Consider the following 21,635-nt stretch of genomic DNA (forward strand, 5'->3'; position numbering starts at 1 on the left):
ACAGTTCGACATGCCCCCGATGTCCGTCTGGTATGTTGCGTCGACGTATACACATGAAAGCATACAAAATTCAGCTACTGCAAGCTCTTTGTCGATATGCTTGAGAACTTTCTTTTCCCACAGTAGCAGACAGATTCGATCGACTTCATTTACCAACAGGATGCGGCACCACCGCACTGGCATCTGGAAGTGCGGGAATCTTTAAATCAAAGGATTACTGAACACTGCATCGGTCGCACAAGACCAAATGATTCAGCCTTACTTTAGTGGCTTCCAAGGTCACCGGACCTGACAGTATGTGATTACTTTTTGTGGGGGATTATAAAAGCCTCCGATACCAGCAACAGTGAATGAACTGAGACATCGCAAGTGAACAGCTGTGGAAGCTGTAACTCAAGACATGCTCGCTGCAGTGTGAGAACAATTTGATTCCCGGATTGGCATATGTCGTGCATCTCAAGGGGGGCATATTGAACACCTATGAAAAGGTATGAAAAAAAACTTTTTGAGTTTCTCGTTCATCAAAAAACAATATTAGTTTCAAAAATAAAGAATTGCCAAATCGGATAATTCTTTTTGATACACACTGTAGATCCGAACATGGACTTGCTCTCCCCAGTTCTACATCTCCAATCAAGCAGTCAACATCATCTAGTTAGGACCCTGGTTCTATTCGAGTCTCAGATGGAACTGTACTTTTGTAAACGTTGAATCTGTACTTCAACAGAAGAGTTTGTAACTGCGTGCATCAAGCGATGCTTTACTGGTCAAAGACAGTTGTGATATTCTACACAGTCCTATGACGATGGACTGTATAAAATCAGGTACATGTTTTAATCATTCTTGTAATAAAATGAACTAATGTTTCATAAACTTGTGGTTCTGATCAGCAGTTTCCCAGCGCAATCAATGAACCCACAATTATATCCGCAGCTGTAGTTTCATCACGCATAACAGAAGGTATATTAGCATATCTCGTTTTCTTTGTAAATAATTACTGTATATACAAGCTTTATGACTCACATTCTTGAGGATCTCCTCGCTATAGACCTTTGGAACAAAAGGTATTCCCAGTCTAATCTAATCTAATCTAAAGTAATCATCAGATCTGTTTGATTCACGAGAGAGTGTTACGTAAACTCAAAAATACCTGAAATGGCAGTCTCTTGCAGCTATTCTGCGAAAGAATACTAAGAAAGTTCCAAGAACCTCAACTAAGAGAGGAATTTAGGAATATAAGACAAAAATGTTATCGTTTAACTATGCTTTTCGTATAATAATTGTTCTTATCTGATTATGTTAGGTTTTTGTTATACAAGGTGTACAACTTTGCTTCCGCCGTTTGCTTATAGGTGGCGACAACGGTAAGTAGCGATAGAAAGAAACAGATCGCAGACATCAGGCAGTTAGCTTGGACCTTCGTCAACATAATCTCATTCAAACATTAGTCGATTGGTGTTTGCATCATAAAATTGTTCTTGATTGAAAATGTGAGTTTACGAACCTAATTGCCGTCATTTGCGGCAGGTCTTACTGTTTTGTTTCAATATGAAGAAAACATAGGCTGAGTATCATCGAATGCTCTCAAGTACGTACGGGAAGGACTCTTTTTTTTTTTGTCATCAGTCTACTGACTGGTTTGATGCGGCCCGCCACGAATTCCTATCCTGTGCTAGCCTCTTCATCTCAGAGTAGCACTTGAAACCTACGCCCTCAATTATTTGCTTGGCGTATTCCAATCTCTGTCTTCCGCTACAGTTTTTGCCCTCTACAGCTCCCTCTAGTACCATGGAAGTCATTCCCTCATGTCTTAGCAGATGTCCTATCATCCTGTCCCTTCTCCTTATCAGTGTTTTCCACATATTCCTTTCCTCTCCGATTCTGCGTAGAACCTCCTCATTCCTTACCTTATCAGTTCACCTAATTTTCAACATTCGTCTATAGCACCACATCTCAAATGCTTCGATTCTCTTCTGTTCCGGTTTTCCCACAGTCCATGTTTCACTACCATACAATGCTGTACTCCAGACGTACATCCTCAGAAATTTCTTCCTCAAATTAAGGCCGGTATTTGATATTAGTAGACTTCTCTTGGCCAGAAATGCCTTTTTTGCCATTAGTGAAATAACGTGTCGTGAGTTGTTTCAACGATTCAAGAACGGTGATTTTAACGTCGTAGCCCGAGATAATGGTGGAAGACAGAATGTTTTCGAAGATGCAGTATTGGAGACGTTGCTGAATGAAGACTCGCGTCGAACTCAAGAATAATTGGCACGATTAGTGACACAGCAAGCCATTTCAAAACGTCTCAAGGCTATGGACATGATTCAGAAATAAGGAACTTGGGTCCCGTGCGAGCCGAAACCAAGAGACATGGAACGGTGTTTGTGTGTTTGTGAACAGTTGCTTCAGAGGTAGAAACGGAAGGGATATCTGCATCGAATTGTGACCGGGGACGAAAAATGGGTTCATTACGATAACCCTAAACGCAAAAAATCAAGGGCCATGCTTCCACGTCGACGGCCAAACCGAATATTCACGGCTCCAAGATCATGATCTGCATTTGGTGGGACTAGCTCGGCGTTGTGTACTATGAGGTGTTAAAACCAAATGAAACGATCAAAGGTGCTCATTACCGAACGCAATTAATGCGTTTGAACAGAGCATTAAAAGACAAACGGCCGAAATATAGCGAGACACGATAAAGTGATTTTGCAGCACGACAACGCTCGACTCCACGTTGCAAAATAGGTCAAAACGTACTTGGAAACGTTAAAATGGGAAGTCCTACCCCACGCGCCGTATTGTCCAGACATTGATCCCTCTATCACCTGTTTAGATCAATGGCGCATGGCTTGGCTGACCAACACTTCCGATCTCATGAAGAAGTCACAGATTGGATTGATTCGCGGATCGCTTCAAAAGACGAACAATTTTTTCGACGCGGAATTCGTTCACTGCCCGAAAGATGGGAGAAAGTGGAGGCCAGCCGTGAAAAATACTTTGAATTATACATGTCTAACCAATTTGTTTCATTAAAGCCTCAAATGTTGGGAAAAAACGGTGGAAGCAAAGTTGTACACCTTGTAGTTCAGAGAAACATACTCGTGGCGATGTCTTTCCTGCTGTCGCCACTTTCAGATGTCACAGTCAAAGATGAAAAGGATGAGAAATGCAGACATAATGACGTTCCAGGTTCACTGTTAAATAACTGAGGAGTATACGTTGTTTCGTCGGCTAATACATGGGCCTTGGTTTGTAATCAGAACAATGTTGTGTGTCAACAGTTGGACATTTACATGTAAGAGACTGAACCGTCTGTAACGATTAACAGAATCACCAACGTTATTTCTTGTGCTTTAAACTGTTTTCCTCGTATGCTACACAGTTCTCTCGCAGTGACTAGGCGAAGAAATTACCGCCAATAGCTGTGTGAAGAAATATATTAAATAAACTAAGTTGGCAGTTGTGATACAATATTTATCATTCAGTTTACGTTAGTACGCAACACACTACAGGGCTATTACAAATGATTGAAGCGATTTCATAAATTTACTGTAACTCCATTCATTGACATATGGTCACGACACACTACAGATACGTAGAAAAACTCATAAAGTTTTGTTCGGCTGAAGCAGCACTTCAGGTTTCTGCCGCCAGAGCGCTCGAGAGCGCAGTGAGACAAAATGGCGACAGGAGCCGAGAAAGCGTATGTTGTGCTTGAAATGCACTCACATCAGTCAGTCATAACAGTGCAACGACACTTCAGGACGAAGTTCAACAAAGATCCACCAACTGCTAACTCTATTCGGCGATGGTATGCGCAGTTTAAAGCTTCTGGATGCATCTGTATGGGGAAATCAACGGGTCGGCCCGCAGTGAGCGAAGAAACGGATGAACGCGTGCGGGCAAGTTTCACGCGTAGCCCGCGGAAGTCGACGAATAAAGCAAGCGGGGAACTAAACGTACCACAGCCGACGGTTTGGAAAATCTTACGGAAAAGGCTAAAACAGAAGTCTTACCGTTTACAATTGCTACAAGTCCTGACACCCGATGACAAAGTCAAACGCTTTGAATTTTCGGCGCGGTTGCAACAGCTCATGGAAGAGGATGCGTTCAGTGCGAAACTTGTTTTCAGTGATGAAGCAACATTTTTTCTTAATGGTGAAGTGAACAGACACAATGTGCGAATCTGGGCGGTAGAGAATCCTCACGCATTCGTGCAGCAAATTCGCAATTCACCAAAAGTTAACGTGTTTTGTGCAATCTCACGGTTTAAAGTTTATGGCCCCTTTTTCTTCTGCGAAAAAAACGTTACAGGACACGTGTATCTGAACATGCTGGAAAATTGGCTCATGCCACAAGAGACCTACAGCGCCGACTTCATCTTTCAACAGGATGGTGCACTTCCATCATGATGTTCGGCATTTCTTAAACAGGAGATTGGAAAACCGATGGATCGGTCGTGGTGGAGATCATGATCAGCAATTCATGTCATGGCCTCCACGCTCTCCCGACTTAACCCCATGCGATTTCTTTCTGTGGGGTTATGTGAAAGATTCAGTGTTTAAACCTCCTCTTCCAAGAAACGTGCCAGAACTGCGAGTTCGCATCAACGATGCTTTCGAACTCATTGATGGGGACATGCTGCGCCGAGTGTGGGAGGAACTTGATTATCGGCTTGATGTCTGCCGAATCACTAAAGGGGCACATATCGAACATTTGTGAATGCCTAAAAAGACTTTTTGAGTTTTTGTATGTGTGTGCAAAGCATTGTGAAAATATCTCAAATAATGAAGTTATTGTAGAGCTGTGAAATAACTTCAATCATTTGTAATAACCCTGTATTTTTTGCCGTTTCATAATTCTATCACGTATGAGTAGAAATTATTAGTAAGTAATGTCACTGTTTCGTGTGGAAATATTATTATGAATGTTTTTAGCGTTTCTGAACTGTAATGAGTTCTTTGCAACAAATTAATGTATAAGGGCATCTGAGTCGTTTATAAGCGTGTTAGTTATTTTGTTCACTACACGCTTCGATGGTTGTACTGTCATCAACAACATCGTCGTTACCATCAGGTGAAAGGCCGTCTTTACGCAACTGCTTCTAGTGGAACACGCTCATCACATCGAGCAGTTGCATGCAAGATGGCGAGATGGTTATGACGTATTTTTCACTCGTAGCAGCAGAAATTGTAGATGTGCCTCTGTGAACAGCTGTAAAATGTGAAATGCACCTACTGCACAATAAGTACATGATATTCACTGACTTTAGGCGTGAAATATCTAATTTGCTGTTTACTATAAATTAACTAACTCAGTGGACTGTTAAAGTAGTCCACTGCCTTTTTTTTCATTCCCATACCATCGTCTATAAAACCTTTCCTATGTACATTACTTGTTAAGCACGAATGTCTCCATTCTTTAGTTAAATATGATGCCACTCAGTCTTTCAGTTTCTAGCATAATTCCAAGATGTACGCCGTGAAACGCCTTAATCCCTTCAATACAAATACCATTTGGGGCTGTTTTCCTTTCTAACACTGGCTGTTATAAAGAGTGCAACAGAGGGTTTTGTGGATATTTTGATTAAATATTGTAGGTACTTCATTATTTGCCTAACTCATTCGCGCTGGATTCCAGAATTGTTCCTTCGAAAAGCACACGCCCCCTTTGCGTCCGCATCCGTTGCGAAACCGAGCTTTTGTTTCATCTACAATGACAACTTCGCCGACGGGACGCTAAGCCCTAATCTTCCTTTTCCTTCTAGTCTTCGTGAGATTGGTTACAATGTAATATGAAAACCGAATTAGAATTTTGGAGTACTTTGCCCGTCGACTTCTTTTTTTATTTATTGTTTTATTTAGCCTACCGACAATAAGGTCTTTTCCATCGGACCAGTAACAAAAGCTAAGTGAATGCAGATGAGCAGGAAGTCCTGTAATACTAGAATACAGTTTTAGTTGTCTGCTGCTTGACACAGTCACATCATTTAAATATTCAGGCGTAACGTTGCAAAGTGGTATGAAATGGAGCGAACACGCAAGGAAGGTACCAAGGAAGGCGAATGGACGACTTCGATTTATTGGCAGAATTTTAGGAAAGTGTAGATCATGTACAAATGCTTTTGGATGTTGGACACTCGACATCATGGCCATCACCGCCCGGACGAAAAGTCAGCATCCATTTTAGTAGGGTGGTGTAGGTCGACCAAGTTTGTCCCCACATGCTGAGTAGTTTATATGTACTTGCGTCCGCGCCTCTGCCAAAGCACTTTAGGTATGAGGTCCGACAGTTCACAAAATTTCAGAGCCCATTTAAGGCTGATGTCGTTATCGTCCAGGGTGGCGGGCAGGTCTCTAGCCAAACAGAGGGCTGCCCTGATGTTAGTATATAAGACACAAATACTGGAAATGTTGTGGGTTGGCAGGAGAGCCAACCCCGTATTATTCGAGGAAGCCGAAAGGCACGCGTTTTAGCTCACGCAGGCTGGCGTGAGGTATGATTACAGTATCAATAGTAACTGCTACTGGCGCCTTGCTAGGTCGTAGCAAATGACGTAGCTGAAGGCTACGCTAACTATCGTCTCGGCAAATGAGAGCGTATTTTGTCAGTGAACCATCGCTAGCAAAGTCGATTGTACAACTGGGGCGAGTGCTAGGAAGTCTCTGTAGACCTGCCGTGTGGCGGCGCTCGGTCTGCAATCACTGATAGTGGCGACACGCGGGTCCTACGTATACTAACGGACCGCGGCCGATTTAAAGGCTACCACCTAGCCGTGTGGCGGCGCTCGGTCTGCAATCACTGATAGTGGCGACACGCGGGTCCGACGCATACTAACGGACCGCGGCCGATTTAAAGGCTACCACCTTGCAAGTGTGGTGTCTGGCGGTGACACCACAGGAAATATGCTGAACCGAAAGTGGCACACTTCATACTGTGGTGGATCCTCCTGCTGTTGGATGAAATCGTTTGTTAAAGAGATATATCCTATGCATAGTCTGTGAGCAGCACTTTCTTCAATCGGTGAAATTGGCATGGAGTCCATCATGGCTGTGTCGTCTACTTGAGTTACCGTAGGTTGTTTTCCGTCACCTCCAACCTGTTTCTCACTGACGTATGATTCGTCCGTAAGGCAATGAAACGACAGCACGCAAACGGAAGGCACATCGACATACAACACCATCCCGACATGCTTCTTTGGCTCCTTTCTCGGGTATGTCGTTTCCCTGCATCCCGATGTGTCCAGATACACAGCATAAGAGCACCTCCTTGCCACGGTGCTGGAGCTGCTATAAGGAGTCACTGATCATCCATAAAAGAGACTGCGTAGCGAATAACAGTGCGAGGCATCCTTGAGTACTGCTCGAGAGTTTGGGTCCCCCACCAGAGCCGATTAAAGGAAGACACCGAATCAGTTCAGCGGCGTGCTCCTCGATTAAGTACTAAGAGGACAGACATAATTCTTTTCGCGAAACACTAGAGATAAAATTTATAAAATCAACATTTCTGTTGACTCCAGGACGATTCTACTGCCGGCAGTGTACAATTCGTGTAAGGGGCGTAGAGACAAGATAAGTGAAACAAGGGCTCGTCCGGAGATGTACGAACACCCGTTTTTCCCTCCCTGCATTTGCGAATGGAACAGGAAAGAGAATGACTGGTAGAGGTACTAGATACCTTCCGCCAACCACCATACGCTAGCTTGGGACGTTTGTACGAATTTGTAGATATAAAACACATATATCAAACACTACTGCAAACTATTTCTCAGTATCTAAGTGTCCTTGTTGCATCGTTAGGTACATCTGAGATATTATTCGAAAATAATTGTAATTGTTATTCCCAGAAGCAATGCCCGGGAACCAAGTCAGACCTAAAAAAGTGTGAGTTGAATGGGCCCTGAACCCATTAATGATGATACGCGACATCACATTTCTATTGCACTGCTTTAAAACTCATTGGTAGGCTGTAGCATTATATATAATTGAATTACACTGATAAGTCAAAACATTATGTCCACTTGCTTAATACCTTGTTTGTCCGTATTTGAATCGAAATACGTCACTGATTCTGCGTGTCAGGAACTCGACAATTTTTTGGTAGGTTTGTGGAGGAATGTGGCATTAGATGTCAAAGGAAAGATCAGGTAATTCGCGTAAATAACGGGCCTCTGGTTTGCGCACGCGATGATGGCACCCGATGACGACCCAGATACATTCCTTAACTTCGTCTACTTCAAGACCATCAACTCTGATGTTAACTTTCTCACTGTTCTCATATCTACTACTTCTCATTACTTTTTGTCTTTCTTCGATTTACTCTCGCCGGCCGTTGTGGCCGACCGGTTCTAGGCGCTTCAGTCTGGAACCGCGCGACCGCTACGGTCGCAGATTCGAATCCTGCCTCGGGCATGGATGTGTGTGATGTCCTTAGGTTGGTCAGGTTTAAGTAGTTCTAAGTTCTAGGGGACAGATGTTAAGTTCCATAGAGCTCAGACTCATTTGAACCATTTTGATTTACTCTCAGTCCATATTGTGTACTCATTAGACTGTTCGTTCCATTCAGCAGATCGTATAATTCTTCCTCACTTTCATTCAGGATAGCAATGTCATCAGCGAATCGTATCCTTGATATCCTTTCACCTTGAATTTTGATTCTTTTAATTCCATCACTGCTTCTTCGATGTACAGATTGAACAGTAAGGCCGAAAGATTACATCCCCCTATTACACAATTTTGAATCTGAGTACTTCGTTTTTGGTCGTTCACTTTCATTATTCCCACTTGGCTCTTGTACATACTGTACATAATTCATCTTTCCCTATAGCTTACCCCTATTTCTCTCAGAATTTCGAACATCTTGCACCATTTTACATTGCTGAACGCTTTTTCCAAGTCGAAAAAATTCTATGAACATTTCTTGTTTTTTTCCTTAGCCTTGCTTCCAATATCAACCACAACGACAGAATTGCCTCTCTGGAGCCTTTACGTTTCCTAAAACCAAACTGATCGTCATTCTAACACGTCTTCAATTTTATTTTCCATCCTTCTGTTTATTAATATTGTAAACAACTTGGACTTATGAGCTGTTAAGCTGATCGTGCGATAATCCACGCACTTGTCAGCTCTTGCAGTCTTCGGAATTGTGTGGATGATATTTTTCCGAAAGCCAGATGGTATGTCGAAAGACTCACACATTATACACAGCAACATGAGCAGTCGTTTCATTGGCACTTCCCCTAATGATTTTAGAAATATTGATGGAATTTTTCCTATCCTTTCTGCTTTATTTGATCTTAAGTCCTCCAAAGCTTGATTCTAGTACTGTTCTAGTACTGAACCCCCTAACTCTTCTAAATCGACTCCTGCTTCTTCTTCTGTCACATCAGACAAATCTTCCTCTTCATAGAGGCCCCAAGTGTACTCTCTCCACCTATCAGGTCTCGCCTCTGCATTTAACAGTGGAATTCCCGTGGCGCTCTTAAGTTACCACCTTTACTTTTAAATTTTCCCTAAGGTTGTTTTGACTTTCCTATATACTGAGTCAGTTCTTTCAACAATCTTATCTTATCGATTTCTTCGCATTTTTCATGCAGCCATTTCGTCTTAGCTTCCGTGCACTTCCTGTTGATTTCATTTCTCAGAGATTTGTATTTCTGTATTCCTGAATTTCCGTGAACATTTTCGTACTCGTACTTTCTTCTCACATCGATCAATTGAATTATTTCTTCTGTTACCCGTGGTTTGTTCGCAGTTACCTTCTTTGTACCTAAGTTTTCTTCTGTGATGACCATTTTTAGAGATGTCCATTGCTCTTGAACTGAACTGCCGACTGAGCTGTTGCTTGTTGCTGCATCTACATTACATGATCAAAAGTATCCACAAACCCCCGAAAACGTACGTTGTTTTTTTTTTCATATTAGGTGCATTGTGCTGCCACCTACTTTGTATCAGTGATCTCAGTCTAATTAGACATCTTGAGATAACAGAATGGGGCCCTCCGCGGCACTCACGGACTTCGACAGTGGTCAGGTGACTGGGTGTTACTTGTGTCATACGTCTGTAGGCGAGATTTCCCCACTCCTAAACATACCTAGGGCCACTCGTTCCGATGTGATAATGAAGTGAAAACGTGAAGGGACATGTACAGCACAAAAACGTACAGGCCGACCTCGTCTGTTGACTGACCGCTGACAATTGAAGAGGGTCGTAATGCGTAATAGGCAGACATCTGTCCAGACCATCAAACAGGAATTCGAAACTGCATTAGGATCCACTGCAATTACTATGGACGTTAGGCGGGAGGTGAGAAAACTTGTGTTTCATGGTTGAGCGGCTGTTCATACGCCACACATCATGCCGGTAAATGCGAAACGACGCCTCGCTTGGTTTAAGGAGCGTAAACATTATACAATTTGTAAGTAGGCTGTTTAGGTTTTTATGTTGGTAACACCACGTAGCGCTCTATATGAAAATCACTGGCTGTGCTGTGTGCAGTCTGTGGCTGGTTTGCATTGTTGGAATTTGCTATTGTAGTGTTGGGCAGTTGGCTGTTAACAGCGCATAGCGTTGCGCAGTTGGAGGTGAGCCGCCAGCAGTGGTGGATGTGGGGAGATAGATGGCGGAGTTTTGAGAGCGGATGATCTGGACGTGTGTCCATCAGAGACAGTAAATTTGTAAGACTGGATGTCATGAGCGGATTTATATATTATGACTTTGAACACTATTAAGGTCAATACATTGTTTGTTCTTTATCAAAATCTTTCATTTGCTAACTATGCCTATCAGTACTTAGTGACTTCAGTAGTTAGAATCTTTTATTTAGCTGGCAGTATTGGCGCCCGCTGTATTGCAGTAGTTCGAGTAATGAAGATTTTTATGAGATAAGTGATTCATGAAAGGTATAGGTTATTGTTAGTCAGGACCATTTTTTTGTAGGGATTATTAAAAGTCAGATTGCGTTGCGCTAAAAATATTGTGTGTCAGTTTAGTGTTCAGAATAAGTAAAGAGAGTAATGTCTGAGCACGTTCAGTTTTGCGCAGGTGTTTGAAAAGCAAATAATGTAAGAGGTTTATCAGCACAGTCATTCATAAATTTTTCTAAGGGGACGTTTGAAATTGAATAGTGGAAAAACGTTGTGTGGAGTGACGAATCACGGTACACAATGTGTCGATCCGATGGCAGGGTGTGGGTACGACGAATGCCTGATGAACGTCACCTGCCAGCGTGTGTAGTGCCAAATGTAAAATTAGGAGCCGGTGTTGTTACGGTGTGGTCGTGTTTTTCATGGAAGGGGCTTGCACCCCTTGTTGTTTTGCGTGGCACTATCACAGCATAGGCCTACATTGATGTTTTAAGCACCTTCTTGATTTCCAATGTTGAAGAGCAATTCAGTAATGGCGATTACATCTTCCAACACGATGTAGCAATCGTTCATGAAGCACAGCCTGTGGCGGAGTGGTTACACGACAATAACATTCCTGTAATGGACTGGCCTGCACAGAGTCCTGACCTGAATCCTACAGAACACCTTTGGCATGTTCTGGAACACCGACTTCGTGCCAGGCCTCACCGATCGACATCGGTACCTCTCCTCAGTGCAGCGCTCCGTGAAGAATGGGCTGCCGTTCCCCAAAAAACCTTTCAGCATCTGATTGAACGTATGCCTGCGAGAGTGGAAGCTGTCATCAAGGCTAAGGGTGGGCCTACACCTTATTGAATTCCAGCATTACCGATGCTGGGCGCCACGAACTTGTAGCTCATTTTCAGCCAGTTGTCCGGATACTTTTCATCACATAGTGTACAGCCTTAGAGAACTTCAAGCGTATCTCGCCATTCCTTAGTATTTTCGTATCCCACTTCTTTGCGTGTTGATTGTTCCTAAAACTTCAGCCTACTCTTCATCACTACTATATTGTTATCTGAGTGTATATCTCCTTCTCGGTACAACTTACAATTTAGAATCTGATTTCGAAATCTCTGTCTGACCATGATGCAATCCAACTGAAATCTTCTCGTATCACCCGACATTTTCCAAGGATACATCCTTTTTTGATTCTTGAACAAGAGTATCCTTTTTTACTAGTTGGAATTTATTACATAACTCAATTAATCTGACTCCTCTCTCATTCCTGTTCCCAAGCCCATATTCTCCTGTAGCCTTTTCTTGTGCTCCTTTTCCATTTGTCCCCAATGACTATTAAATACTCATGTCCCCTTAAGTACTGTATTGCCCTTTCAATATCCTCATATACTTTTTCTGTCTCCTCATCTTCATCTTGCGACATTGGCATGTATACATGAACTATCGTTGTCGGTGCTGGTTTCCTGTCGATTGTGATAAGAACAACCCTGTCACTGAATTGTACACAGTAACACACTCCGTGCCCTACCTTCCTATTCACAACGAATCCCACGCCCGTGCCAGTTGTTGTGGCCGAGCGGTTTTAGGCGCTTGAGTCCGGAACCGCGCTGGTGCTACGCTCACAGGTTTGAATCCTGCCTCGGGCATGGTTGTGTGTGATGTCCTTAGGTTAGTTAGGTTTAAGTAGTTCTAAGTCTAGGGGACTGATGACCTCAAATGTTAAGTCCCATAGTGCTTAGCGCCTACGCCCATTATACCAATTTCCGCTACTGTTGATACTACTGTATACTCATCTGATCAGAAATCCTAGTCTTTCTTTCATTTCACTTCACTGACCCCTACTAAATCTAGATTGAACTCTTTTCAGATTTTCTAGCTTTCCCACCACGTTCAAGCTTCTGAAATTCCACTCCCCGACTCGAAGAACGTTATCCTTTCGTTGGTTATTCAATCTTTCTCTCGTGGTCACCTCCCTCTTCGCTTGGCAGTCCCCTCCCAGAGATCCGAATGGGGGCTATTCCGGAATCTTTTGCCAATGGAGAGATCATCATGACACTTTGTCAATTACAGGCCGAATGTCGTGTTGATACACATTGTTTATCTTTAAGGAGTGGCTTCCATTGGCTTCTGCATCTTCATGCTGTTGATCTTGCTGATTCTTTCGCCTTTAGGGGCAGCTTTCCACTCCAAGGACAAGAGAGCGCCGTGAAGCTCTGTCCGCCCGTTAGTAGAATGCCGGAAGTCTTGGGCGGCCATTGGTGATTATTAATCAAAATTTAAGCATTGGCGGTTTTCGAATCCCGTACCAAGGTCGTACTTTGATTATTAATCAAAGACGCTACCGCTAGACCCCACGTCACTATAACACGTCTCAGACCACTGCAGCAAGATTCTGGCTCCTAGACACGGACTGTTATATAGCTGAAAGACAACATTGCCGTCGGAGAGGACATGTAGCATGAAGGGATGCGGATGGTTCGCAGCTGTCCACGTGTCTTCGATTACTCCACAGGTCCCGTACAAGCGCAGGAGAATATTTCCCATAGCATAATATAGCATAGCATAATATAACTCCCACCGGCGCACTGCACATTTCGAGCCGCCGTTCACCTCGATGGAGACGACAATCGACCTAGTGCAGCAAAAATGCGATTCAGTTGATCGGCGGTCAAATACCGATGATACCGTGCCCACTGCAATCATAACTGTCTACGTCATTGCGTCAACATGTGAACAAGTAAGAGTAGTCTACTGCGGATCTCCGTGTTCAGGAATGTACGACGATCAGTGCTCTCCGAAACAACTGTGCGTGCACCAGCAATGCGCTCTTTCGGCAGAGATGCTACAGATGACCATCTGTCCTAATTTGGAGAGCAGAGAAACCTCCAAACCCCACGTTTTGTGGCGAGTTTTGAACGTCCAACCATTTTGCGCCTAGTGGTAGTTTCACTGTCCTTCTACTTTTTGTGGTGTCACCGCCAGACACCACACTTGCTAGGTGGTAGCTTTTAAATCGGCCGCGGTCCGCTAGTATACGACGGACCCGCGTGTCGCCACTGTCAGTAATTGCAGACCGAGCGCCACACACGGCAGGTCTAGAGAGACGTACTAGCACTCGCCGCAGTTGTACAGCCGACGTTGCTAGCCATGGTTCACTGAGAATTACGCTCTCATTTGCCGAGACGATAGTTAGCATAGCCTTCAGCTACATTTGCTACGACCTAGCAAGGCGCCATTACCAGTATAGATATCGAGATTCTATTAATGTATCATCAAGAGCGATGTTCTACAAATGTGGATTAAAGTTAAGTATTCCAGAAGCTACGTACTTTTCTTTATAGCATTCATTACGTATCCTGTTTCAGACCTCACGCCAGCCTGCGTGAGTTTAAGCGCGTGCCTTTCGGCTTCCTCTCATTGTGTCTAGGCTGTCTTGTCTAGACACAACACTTTTACCGTAGCTGCTCACGACAGTAGCACGTGAAAAGTCTAACAGCTTCTCAGTTTTCGAGATATCCGTTCACAGGCTCAGGAAACAATAATCTGCCCTTTGTCAAAGTCACTTATCTCAATGGATTTCCCCATTCGCAGCGCATATCTTCCTTTCGCTGTATGCTGATGCATCAGCTCCCTACTTAACAATCGTATACATCCGTTCGCTCGACGAAAGATCCGTACCCAAAGACTGGGAAGTTGCACAGGTCACACCAATATTCAAGAAAGGTAGTAGGAGTAATCCACTAAATTACAGGCCCATATCGTTAACGTCGATATACAGCAGGATTTTAGAATATATATTGTGTTCGAAGGTAATGAATTACCTCGAAGAAAACGGTCTATTGACACACAGTCAACATGAGTTGAGAAAACATCGTTCCTGCGAAACACAACTAGCTCTTTATTCACATGAAATGCTGCTATTGACAAGGGATTTCAGATCGATTCCGTATTTCTGGATTTCCGGAAGGCTTTTGACACTGTACCACACAAGCGGCTCGTAGTGAAATTGCGTGCTTATGGAATATCGTCTCAGTTATGTGAGTGGATCTGTGATTTCCTGTCAGAGAGGTCCAATCACCAACTTTCTCCTCCGAATGCGAAAATATTTTGTTGACACCGACTTACATACGGAGGAATGATCACAAAGATAAAAGTACGGAAAGTCATCGAGTAAAACAGAAGTGATTTTTGGCGTTCCCCAAGGTAGTGTTATAGGCACTTTGCTGTTCCTTATCTATATAAACGATTTGAGGGACATTTTGAGAAGCCGTCTTCGGCTGTTTGCAGGTAACGCTGTCGTTTCGATAAACGACAGCGTTAATAAAGTCATCAGAAGTTCAAAACAAACTGGAAAACGATTTAGAAGAAATATCGGAATGGTGCGAAAAGTGGCAGTTGACCTCAAATAACGAAAAGTGTGAGGTCATCCACATGAGTGCAAAAAAGGAACTCGTTAAACTTCGGTTCCACGATAAATCAGTCTAACCTAAAAGCCGTAAATTCAACTAAGTACCTAGGTATAACAATTACGAACAATTTAAATTGGAAGGAACACATAGAAAATGTTGTGGGGAAGGCTAACCAAAGACTGCGTTTCATTGCCAGGACACTTAGAAAACAGACTTACTAAGGAGACAGCCTACACTACGCATGTCCGTCCTCTTTTAGAATACTGTTGCGCAGTGTGGGATCCTTACCACATAGGACTGATTGAGTACATCGAAAAAGTTCAAAGAATGGCAGCAGGTTTTGTATTATCGCGAAATATGGGAGAGAGCGTCACAGAAATGATACAGGATTTGGGATGGACATCATTAAAAGAAAGGCGTTTTTCGTTGCGACTGAATCTTCTCACGAAATTCCAACCACCAACTTTCTCCTCCGAAAGTGAAAATATTTTGTTGACACCGACTTACATAAGGAGGAATGATCATAAAGATAGAATAAGGGAAATCAGAGCACGTACGGAAAGATATAGGTGTTCATTCCTTCCGCGCGCTATACGAGATTGGAATAATAGAGATTTGTGAAGGTGATTCGATGATCCCTCTGCCAGGCACTTAAATGTGATCTGCAGAGTATCCATGTAGATGTAGATGTAGATTTAGCCTGATCCCCGTACCGTATCTGCTTCACATGCGTACTATTGTTAAGCGTGACGGGCCTGCAACACCACCAGGTGGCATCAGACTTCGCGGTGGGCGGTGTCATTATGTTTTGGGTAGTCGTTGTATCTCTGCTGCTGATGAGTTGTCTGATGTACAAATGATTGAGGAAACACAAGCAAACCAGCAGTGCAATGTTACGTTATCGTAAGTAATCGTAACGCTTTGATGTCTTCTATCGATGGCACGAGAAGAACTTGAGGGATGACTGTAGTGAGATTAGCGTGCTTACTTGTCTACAGCGAGCAGCTGGAGCAGAGCCCTGTGAGAGATCTCGACGCCCTTTGGGTAGCCCGTGGTGCCAGACGAGCAGAGCACCGCGGCTGGAGACTCCAGCTGCGCCGCCTCCACCGGTGGGTCGACGTCGACGTCGCTGCCGGCTTTGTCCTCCAGCCACGCGTCCACGTCTGCACTGCTGAGCACGGTAGCCGAACACTTCTCGTATAAGGCGTTTGGCTCGTCGGCAATCAGCACACGTGGCTTCAGGAACCCCAGCACGTGGCGCATCTCGTCTACACACAGAACATTTAATAAGGTATCAGATGGTTGCCAGTCTTAATTCTAACATAAGATTTTTTTGCATTATTAATGTTGTAATATTGAGTAACGGGGAAATTTTTTATGTAATATTAGGTCTACAACTTTGCTTCCACCGCTTTGCAATAGACGGCAGTAGCGGCACGTGGGTTTCAGGTGGTTGGTCGTATATGTAATACAATAAGCTTAGGCATCTGTAAACATAATGCTACACTACTGGCCATTAAAATTGCTATACCAAGAAGAAATGCAGATGATAAACGGGTATTCATGTGACAAATATATTATACTAGAACTGACATGTGATTACATTTTCACCCAATTTGGGTACATAGATCCTGAGAAATCAGTGCCCAGAACAACCACCTCTGGACGTAATAACGGCCTTGATACGCCTGGGCATTGAGTCAAACAGGGCTTGGATGGCGTGTACAGGTACAGTTGCCCATACACCTTCAACACGATACCTCAGTTCATCAAGAGTAGTGACTGGCGTATTGTGAAGAGCCAGTTGCTCGGCCACCATTGACCAGACGTTTTCAGTTGGTGAGAGATCTGGAGAATGTGCTGGCCAGAGCAGCGGTCGAACATTTTCTGTATCCAGAAAGTCCCGTTCAGGACGTGCAACATGCGGTTGTGCATTATCCTGCTGAAATGTAGGGTTTCGCAGAGATCTAATGAAGGTTAGAGCCACGTGTCGTAACACATCTGAAATGTAACGTCCACTGTTCAAAGTGCCGTCAATGCGAACATGAGGTGACCGAGACGTGTAACCAATGGCACCCCATACCATCACGCCGGGTGATACGACAGTATGGCGATGACGAATACACGCTTCCAATGTGCGTTCACCGCGATGTCGCCAAACACGGATGCAACCATCTTGATGCTGTAAACACAACCTGGATTCATCCGAAAAAATGACTTTTTGTTATTCGTGCACCCACGTTCGTAGTTGAGTACACCATCGTAGGCGCTCCTGTCTGTGGTGCAGCGTCAAGAGTAACCGCAGCCATGGTCTCCGAGCTGATAGTCCATGCTGCTGCAAACGTCATCGAACTGTTCGTACAGATGGTTGTTGTCTTGCAAACGTCCCCATCTGTTGACTCAGGGACTTCACGTAGCTGTACGATCCGTCACAGCCATGCGGATAAGATGCCTGTCATCTCGACTGCTTGTGATACGAGGCCGTTGGTATCCAGCACGGCGTTCCGCATTACCCTCCTGAACCTTTAACAAAGTCGGAAATGGGATGGTACGCATTTCTCCTTCTTACACGAGGCATCACATCAACGTTTCGTTTCACCAGGCAACGTCGGTCAACTGCTGTTTGTGTAAGAGAAATAGGTTGGAAACTTTCCTCATGTCAGCACGTTATAGGTGTCGCCACCGGTGACAACCTTGTGTGAATGTTCTGAAAAGCTAATCATTTGCATATCACAGCATCTTCTTCCTGTCGGTTAAATTTCGCGTCTGTAGCACGTCATCTTCGGGGTGTAGCAATTTCAATGGCCAGTATTGCATTTGTGATTGCATCGTAAGGTTATTCTCGATTAAGTACGTCAACTTACATATCCATTTCTCGCCATTAACGGGAAGTTTTAATTTTCTGCTTTAACATGGAGAAATCTGCGACTGTGGCTCTTAAAATGCTGGCTAAGACCAATAGTGAGGGAATTATTAGTGGATGAATGTGCAGAGAAAGTTTTCAACGCCTTAAGGACGGTGATTTTGATGTCGAAGACCGGCAAGGCGGTGGAAGGTACAACGTTTTCGTAGCTACTGAAACACACGAAGACATTCACAGGACATCATTAACGAAAGCAACTGATGCGTTCCAGCCCAACACTGAAACACAAATGGCCACAATATAACGATAGACACGTAAAGGTAATTTTGCAGCAGGTCAGTGCCCATCTCGCAAATCCCGTCAAAATATACATGGAAACGTTGAAATGAGAAGTCCTATCCCTCCCGCCGTATTCTCCATACGTTTCTCTCTCTGACAACCACCTTTTCCGATCTGTGGCATACAGTCTGGCTGACCAGCACTTCCGATCATATGACCAAGTGCAAAATTGAATCGATTCATGGATACCCACAAAAGACGCCCTGTTCTTCCGCCACGGGATTCGTAAGCTATCGAAAAGATGGGAGAATGTAGTGGCCAGCGATGGGCAATACTGTGAATGATTTTTTTTTTGTAAGTTTCACAATAAAGCTCCGAACTTCGGAAAAACGGCGGAAGCAAAGTTGTAGACCTAGTATATTTTGTCACCATTTTGTAAATCCATCTGCGGATTTAGAATAGGCCCGAATATTCCTGCCTGTCGTAAGAGGCGACTAAAAGGAGTCTCCTACTTTTCAAGCTAATCAGTTATGGTTCCCTTTTAGGATTGTGACCTCCACATTTTCAAAGTTTTACAGAAGTGCGGGCCATTTGGAGAAGGATGCCTTACATGGTGCATCGTATATCCATCGTGTGCTGAGACATTCTTCTACCCTATTATTATAATGAAAAATTATTCCCATCATCCAGCGTTCTGGACAAGGAAGGCTTACGGGGTGCATACTTTACATCATAGTACGCTGTCATCTCCTGCACCCACGATAATAATGGCTCCTTTTGTATACAGTATCCAGTGCGATAGCCAGTCGATTGTGGGGGAAGGGGTGGTGGCAGGGGGTCATGTATCCTCTTGGTCGTAGCCCCCTGATAACACATGGGTCGCAGTGCAGATGCCTGAGCTGCATACTGCCCACGTATGTCTAGGAGTGGATGCCTGTCTTCTTGGGGCATCAGGACTCCCAGTAATGGCCATATCGCCAGTAGGCCTTTGTTGTGGCTGGGTGGTGCCTATGGGGAGAGCCCATCATCAGAGTGGGTAGCATCAGATGACTCGCAATGGAGTGAATATAGCTGTGGTCGAAGGGTCCCAGCAGTCTCTAAGCGCGGAAAAGGCCAGATGTGACCCCAAATCGTTGCCTTCCGTGGCTACACGTCGGGAGCAACTGAGGGCTAAGGATCAAGGAGAAACATACTCTCCTCAACAGTTAGTTTGCACAAGCTCTGATGGGGAATCCATTTTAACAATAAAGTCTCTGTACTCCTTCTAGCATTTAGAAGACAAGTTTGGAGAAATGGGAATGTCCAAAATGAGGGATGGATCACTCCTCATTAAAACAGCCTCCCCTGCTCAGTCACGTTATTTGCCTGACTGTGACGAGTTGCGTAATGTCCCAGTTTCCATCATCCCCCATAAGAGCTTAAACAGGGTCCAGGGGATTATATTCCACAGGGATCTCCTCTTGCAGCCCGATGACGAGTCGTCCGACAGTCTACAGCGACGAGGTGTACACTTCATCAGGCATGTACATAGGAGACGTAAGGACATCAAGGTTGCTACTAGTGCCTTCATCTTGATTTTTGAAGGTGATTCGGTGTTTGAAAATGTCAACGTGATGATATATCAGTGTGACATTAAACCCTATTTTCCTCCCCCTATGCAGTACTTCAAATATTGTAACGACAGCCCCACATGTCAGGACTGCAGACGTCCTTCACACACGAACGTCTCTTGTGTCCCTCCTACCATTTGTGTCAACTGTAGAGAGCACCATTCGCCCTCTTCGCTGGACTGCACCGTTTTTCAGAAAGATTCGAAAATAATGGAATATAAAACCCTGGACAGGGTGATTTACAGAGCTGCAAAAAAGGAATATGGCGCATTAGATCATTGTACGCTGTCGCTATGATAACTTTTCCCTTCCTGGTGATAGTCACCCCACCAGCTGTGCTTCGTATAATGGGCCCACAGAACCGCCTGACTACATCTACACCCTTAATGGTTGGGGCACTCGTTCTCCCATTGCTTCTCTAACATCTACTTCGGGAGCAACCCCCCCCCCCCCCCCCCCCCGCCTCCCACCAGCTATCGGGGACAGCGGTACCAACCCCTCAGATGGAGAAGCAATTGCCTTCTCTCGCAAGGAAGGGTTCTGTCAGGACACTACCTTCCAAGGCATCTGCTGCTGTGAAGCGAGACGCCAGCCAATTGGTCAAGGAGCCACAAGCTGCTGGTTGTAGAGCTTCACGATCATCTTTGGTTCTTGAGACAAACAGAGGCCCTCCAGCCAGAGAAATCGAAAGAGAAGCGAGTGGATAGGAAAAAGAAAACGATAAACAATAAAGAGATTCCGGTTGCCCCTTCATCACTGCTTCCTGCAAGTTCCAATACTGAGGATGAAATGGAACCCAAGACCTCATCAGGGCCACAGAAACAGTGGATACAGCGACCAAAAACCCTCAACAGATGGTAGCAGGTGACGCTGTGGCGTAAACTACCTCCTTAGCCCCTTCATGCCTTCCCAGACTATAGAAAGCGTCGTCCTCCAAAGAAACTGGCTGAGCTATGACAACTCTTAAGCATTACACATTCTTTCTGTGTAAACCTTTAGGGAACCTGGTCTCCTGTAATGTGGACCCCCACCCTTCATGGCTATCGGAGGTATTACTATAATCTCAATGACCATAACAGGTATCTGGTGAATACTCCTTACCTCTGTTAATAGCGAACCCGTGCCCCTTCACACACCCTTGGAAACTGTGGCTGTCATGGCGAGGACAATGCAGGAAATTAACAACACCTACCTTCCTGAAAGAGGAAGCCGCCTGGTAGAATTTTGCACTAAGCATAACTTAATCATAGGTAACACTTGGTTGAAGAATCATGAAAGAAGGTTGTATACATGGAAGAAGCCTGGAGATAGTGACAGGTTTCAGATAGACTATATAATGGTAAGACAGAGATTTACGAACCAGGTTTTAAATTGTAAGGCATTTCCAGGGGCAGATGTGGACTCTGACCACAATCTGTTGGTTATAAACTGTAGATTAAAACTGAAGAAACTACAAAAAAGTGGTAATTTAAGGAGATGAGACATGGATAATCTGACTAAACCAGAGGTTGTACAGAGTTTCAGGAAGAGCATAAGGGAACAATAGACAAGAAAGGGGGAAAGAAATACAGTAGAAGAAGAATGGGTAGCTTTGAGGAATGAAG

The 21,635-nt window shown here is 44.2% G+C and overlaps 1 protein-coding gene across 1 annotated transcript in view; it reads right to left on the bottom strand.

The window, feature by feature from the left end:
- LOC126095413 (uncharacterized) overlaps window positions 1-21,635 on the bottom strand; it is a 76,446-nt gene that overhangs the window by 39,439 nt on the left and 15,372 nt on the right. The window contains exon 3 of the mRNA XM_049910211.1: window positions 16,268-16,547. Within this exon, the coding sequence (XP_049766168.1) occupies window positions 16,268-16,547 (280 nt within the window). The remainder of the gene's footprint in view (window positions 1-16,267; window positions 16,548-21,635) is intronic.

Source organism: Schistocerca cancellata, chromosome 8, assembly GCF_023864275.1.
Source record: "Schistocerca cancellata isolate TAMUIC-IGC-003103 chromosome 8, iqSchCanc2.1, whole genome shotgun sequence".
Lineage (NCBI taxonomy): Eukaryota > Metazoa > Arthropoda > Insecta > Orthoptera > Acrididae > Schistocerca > Schistocerca cancellata.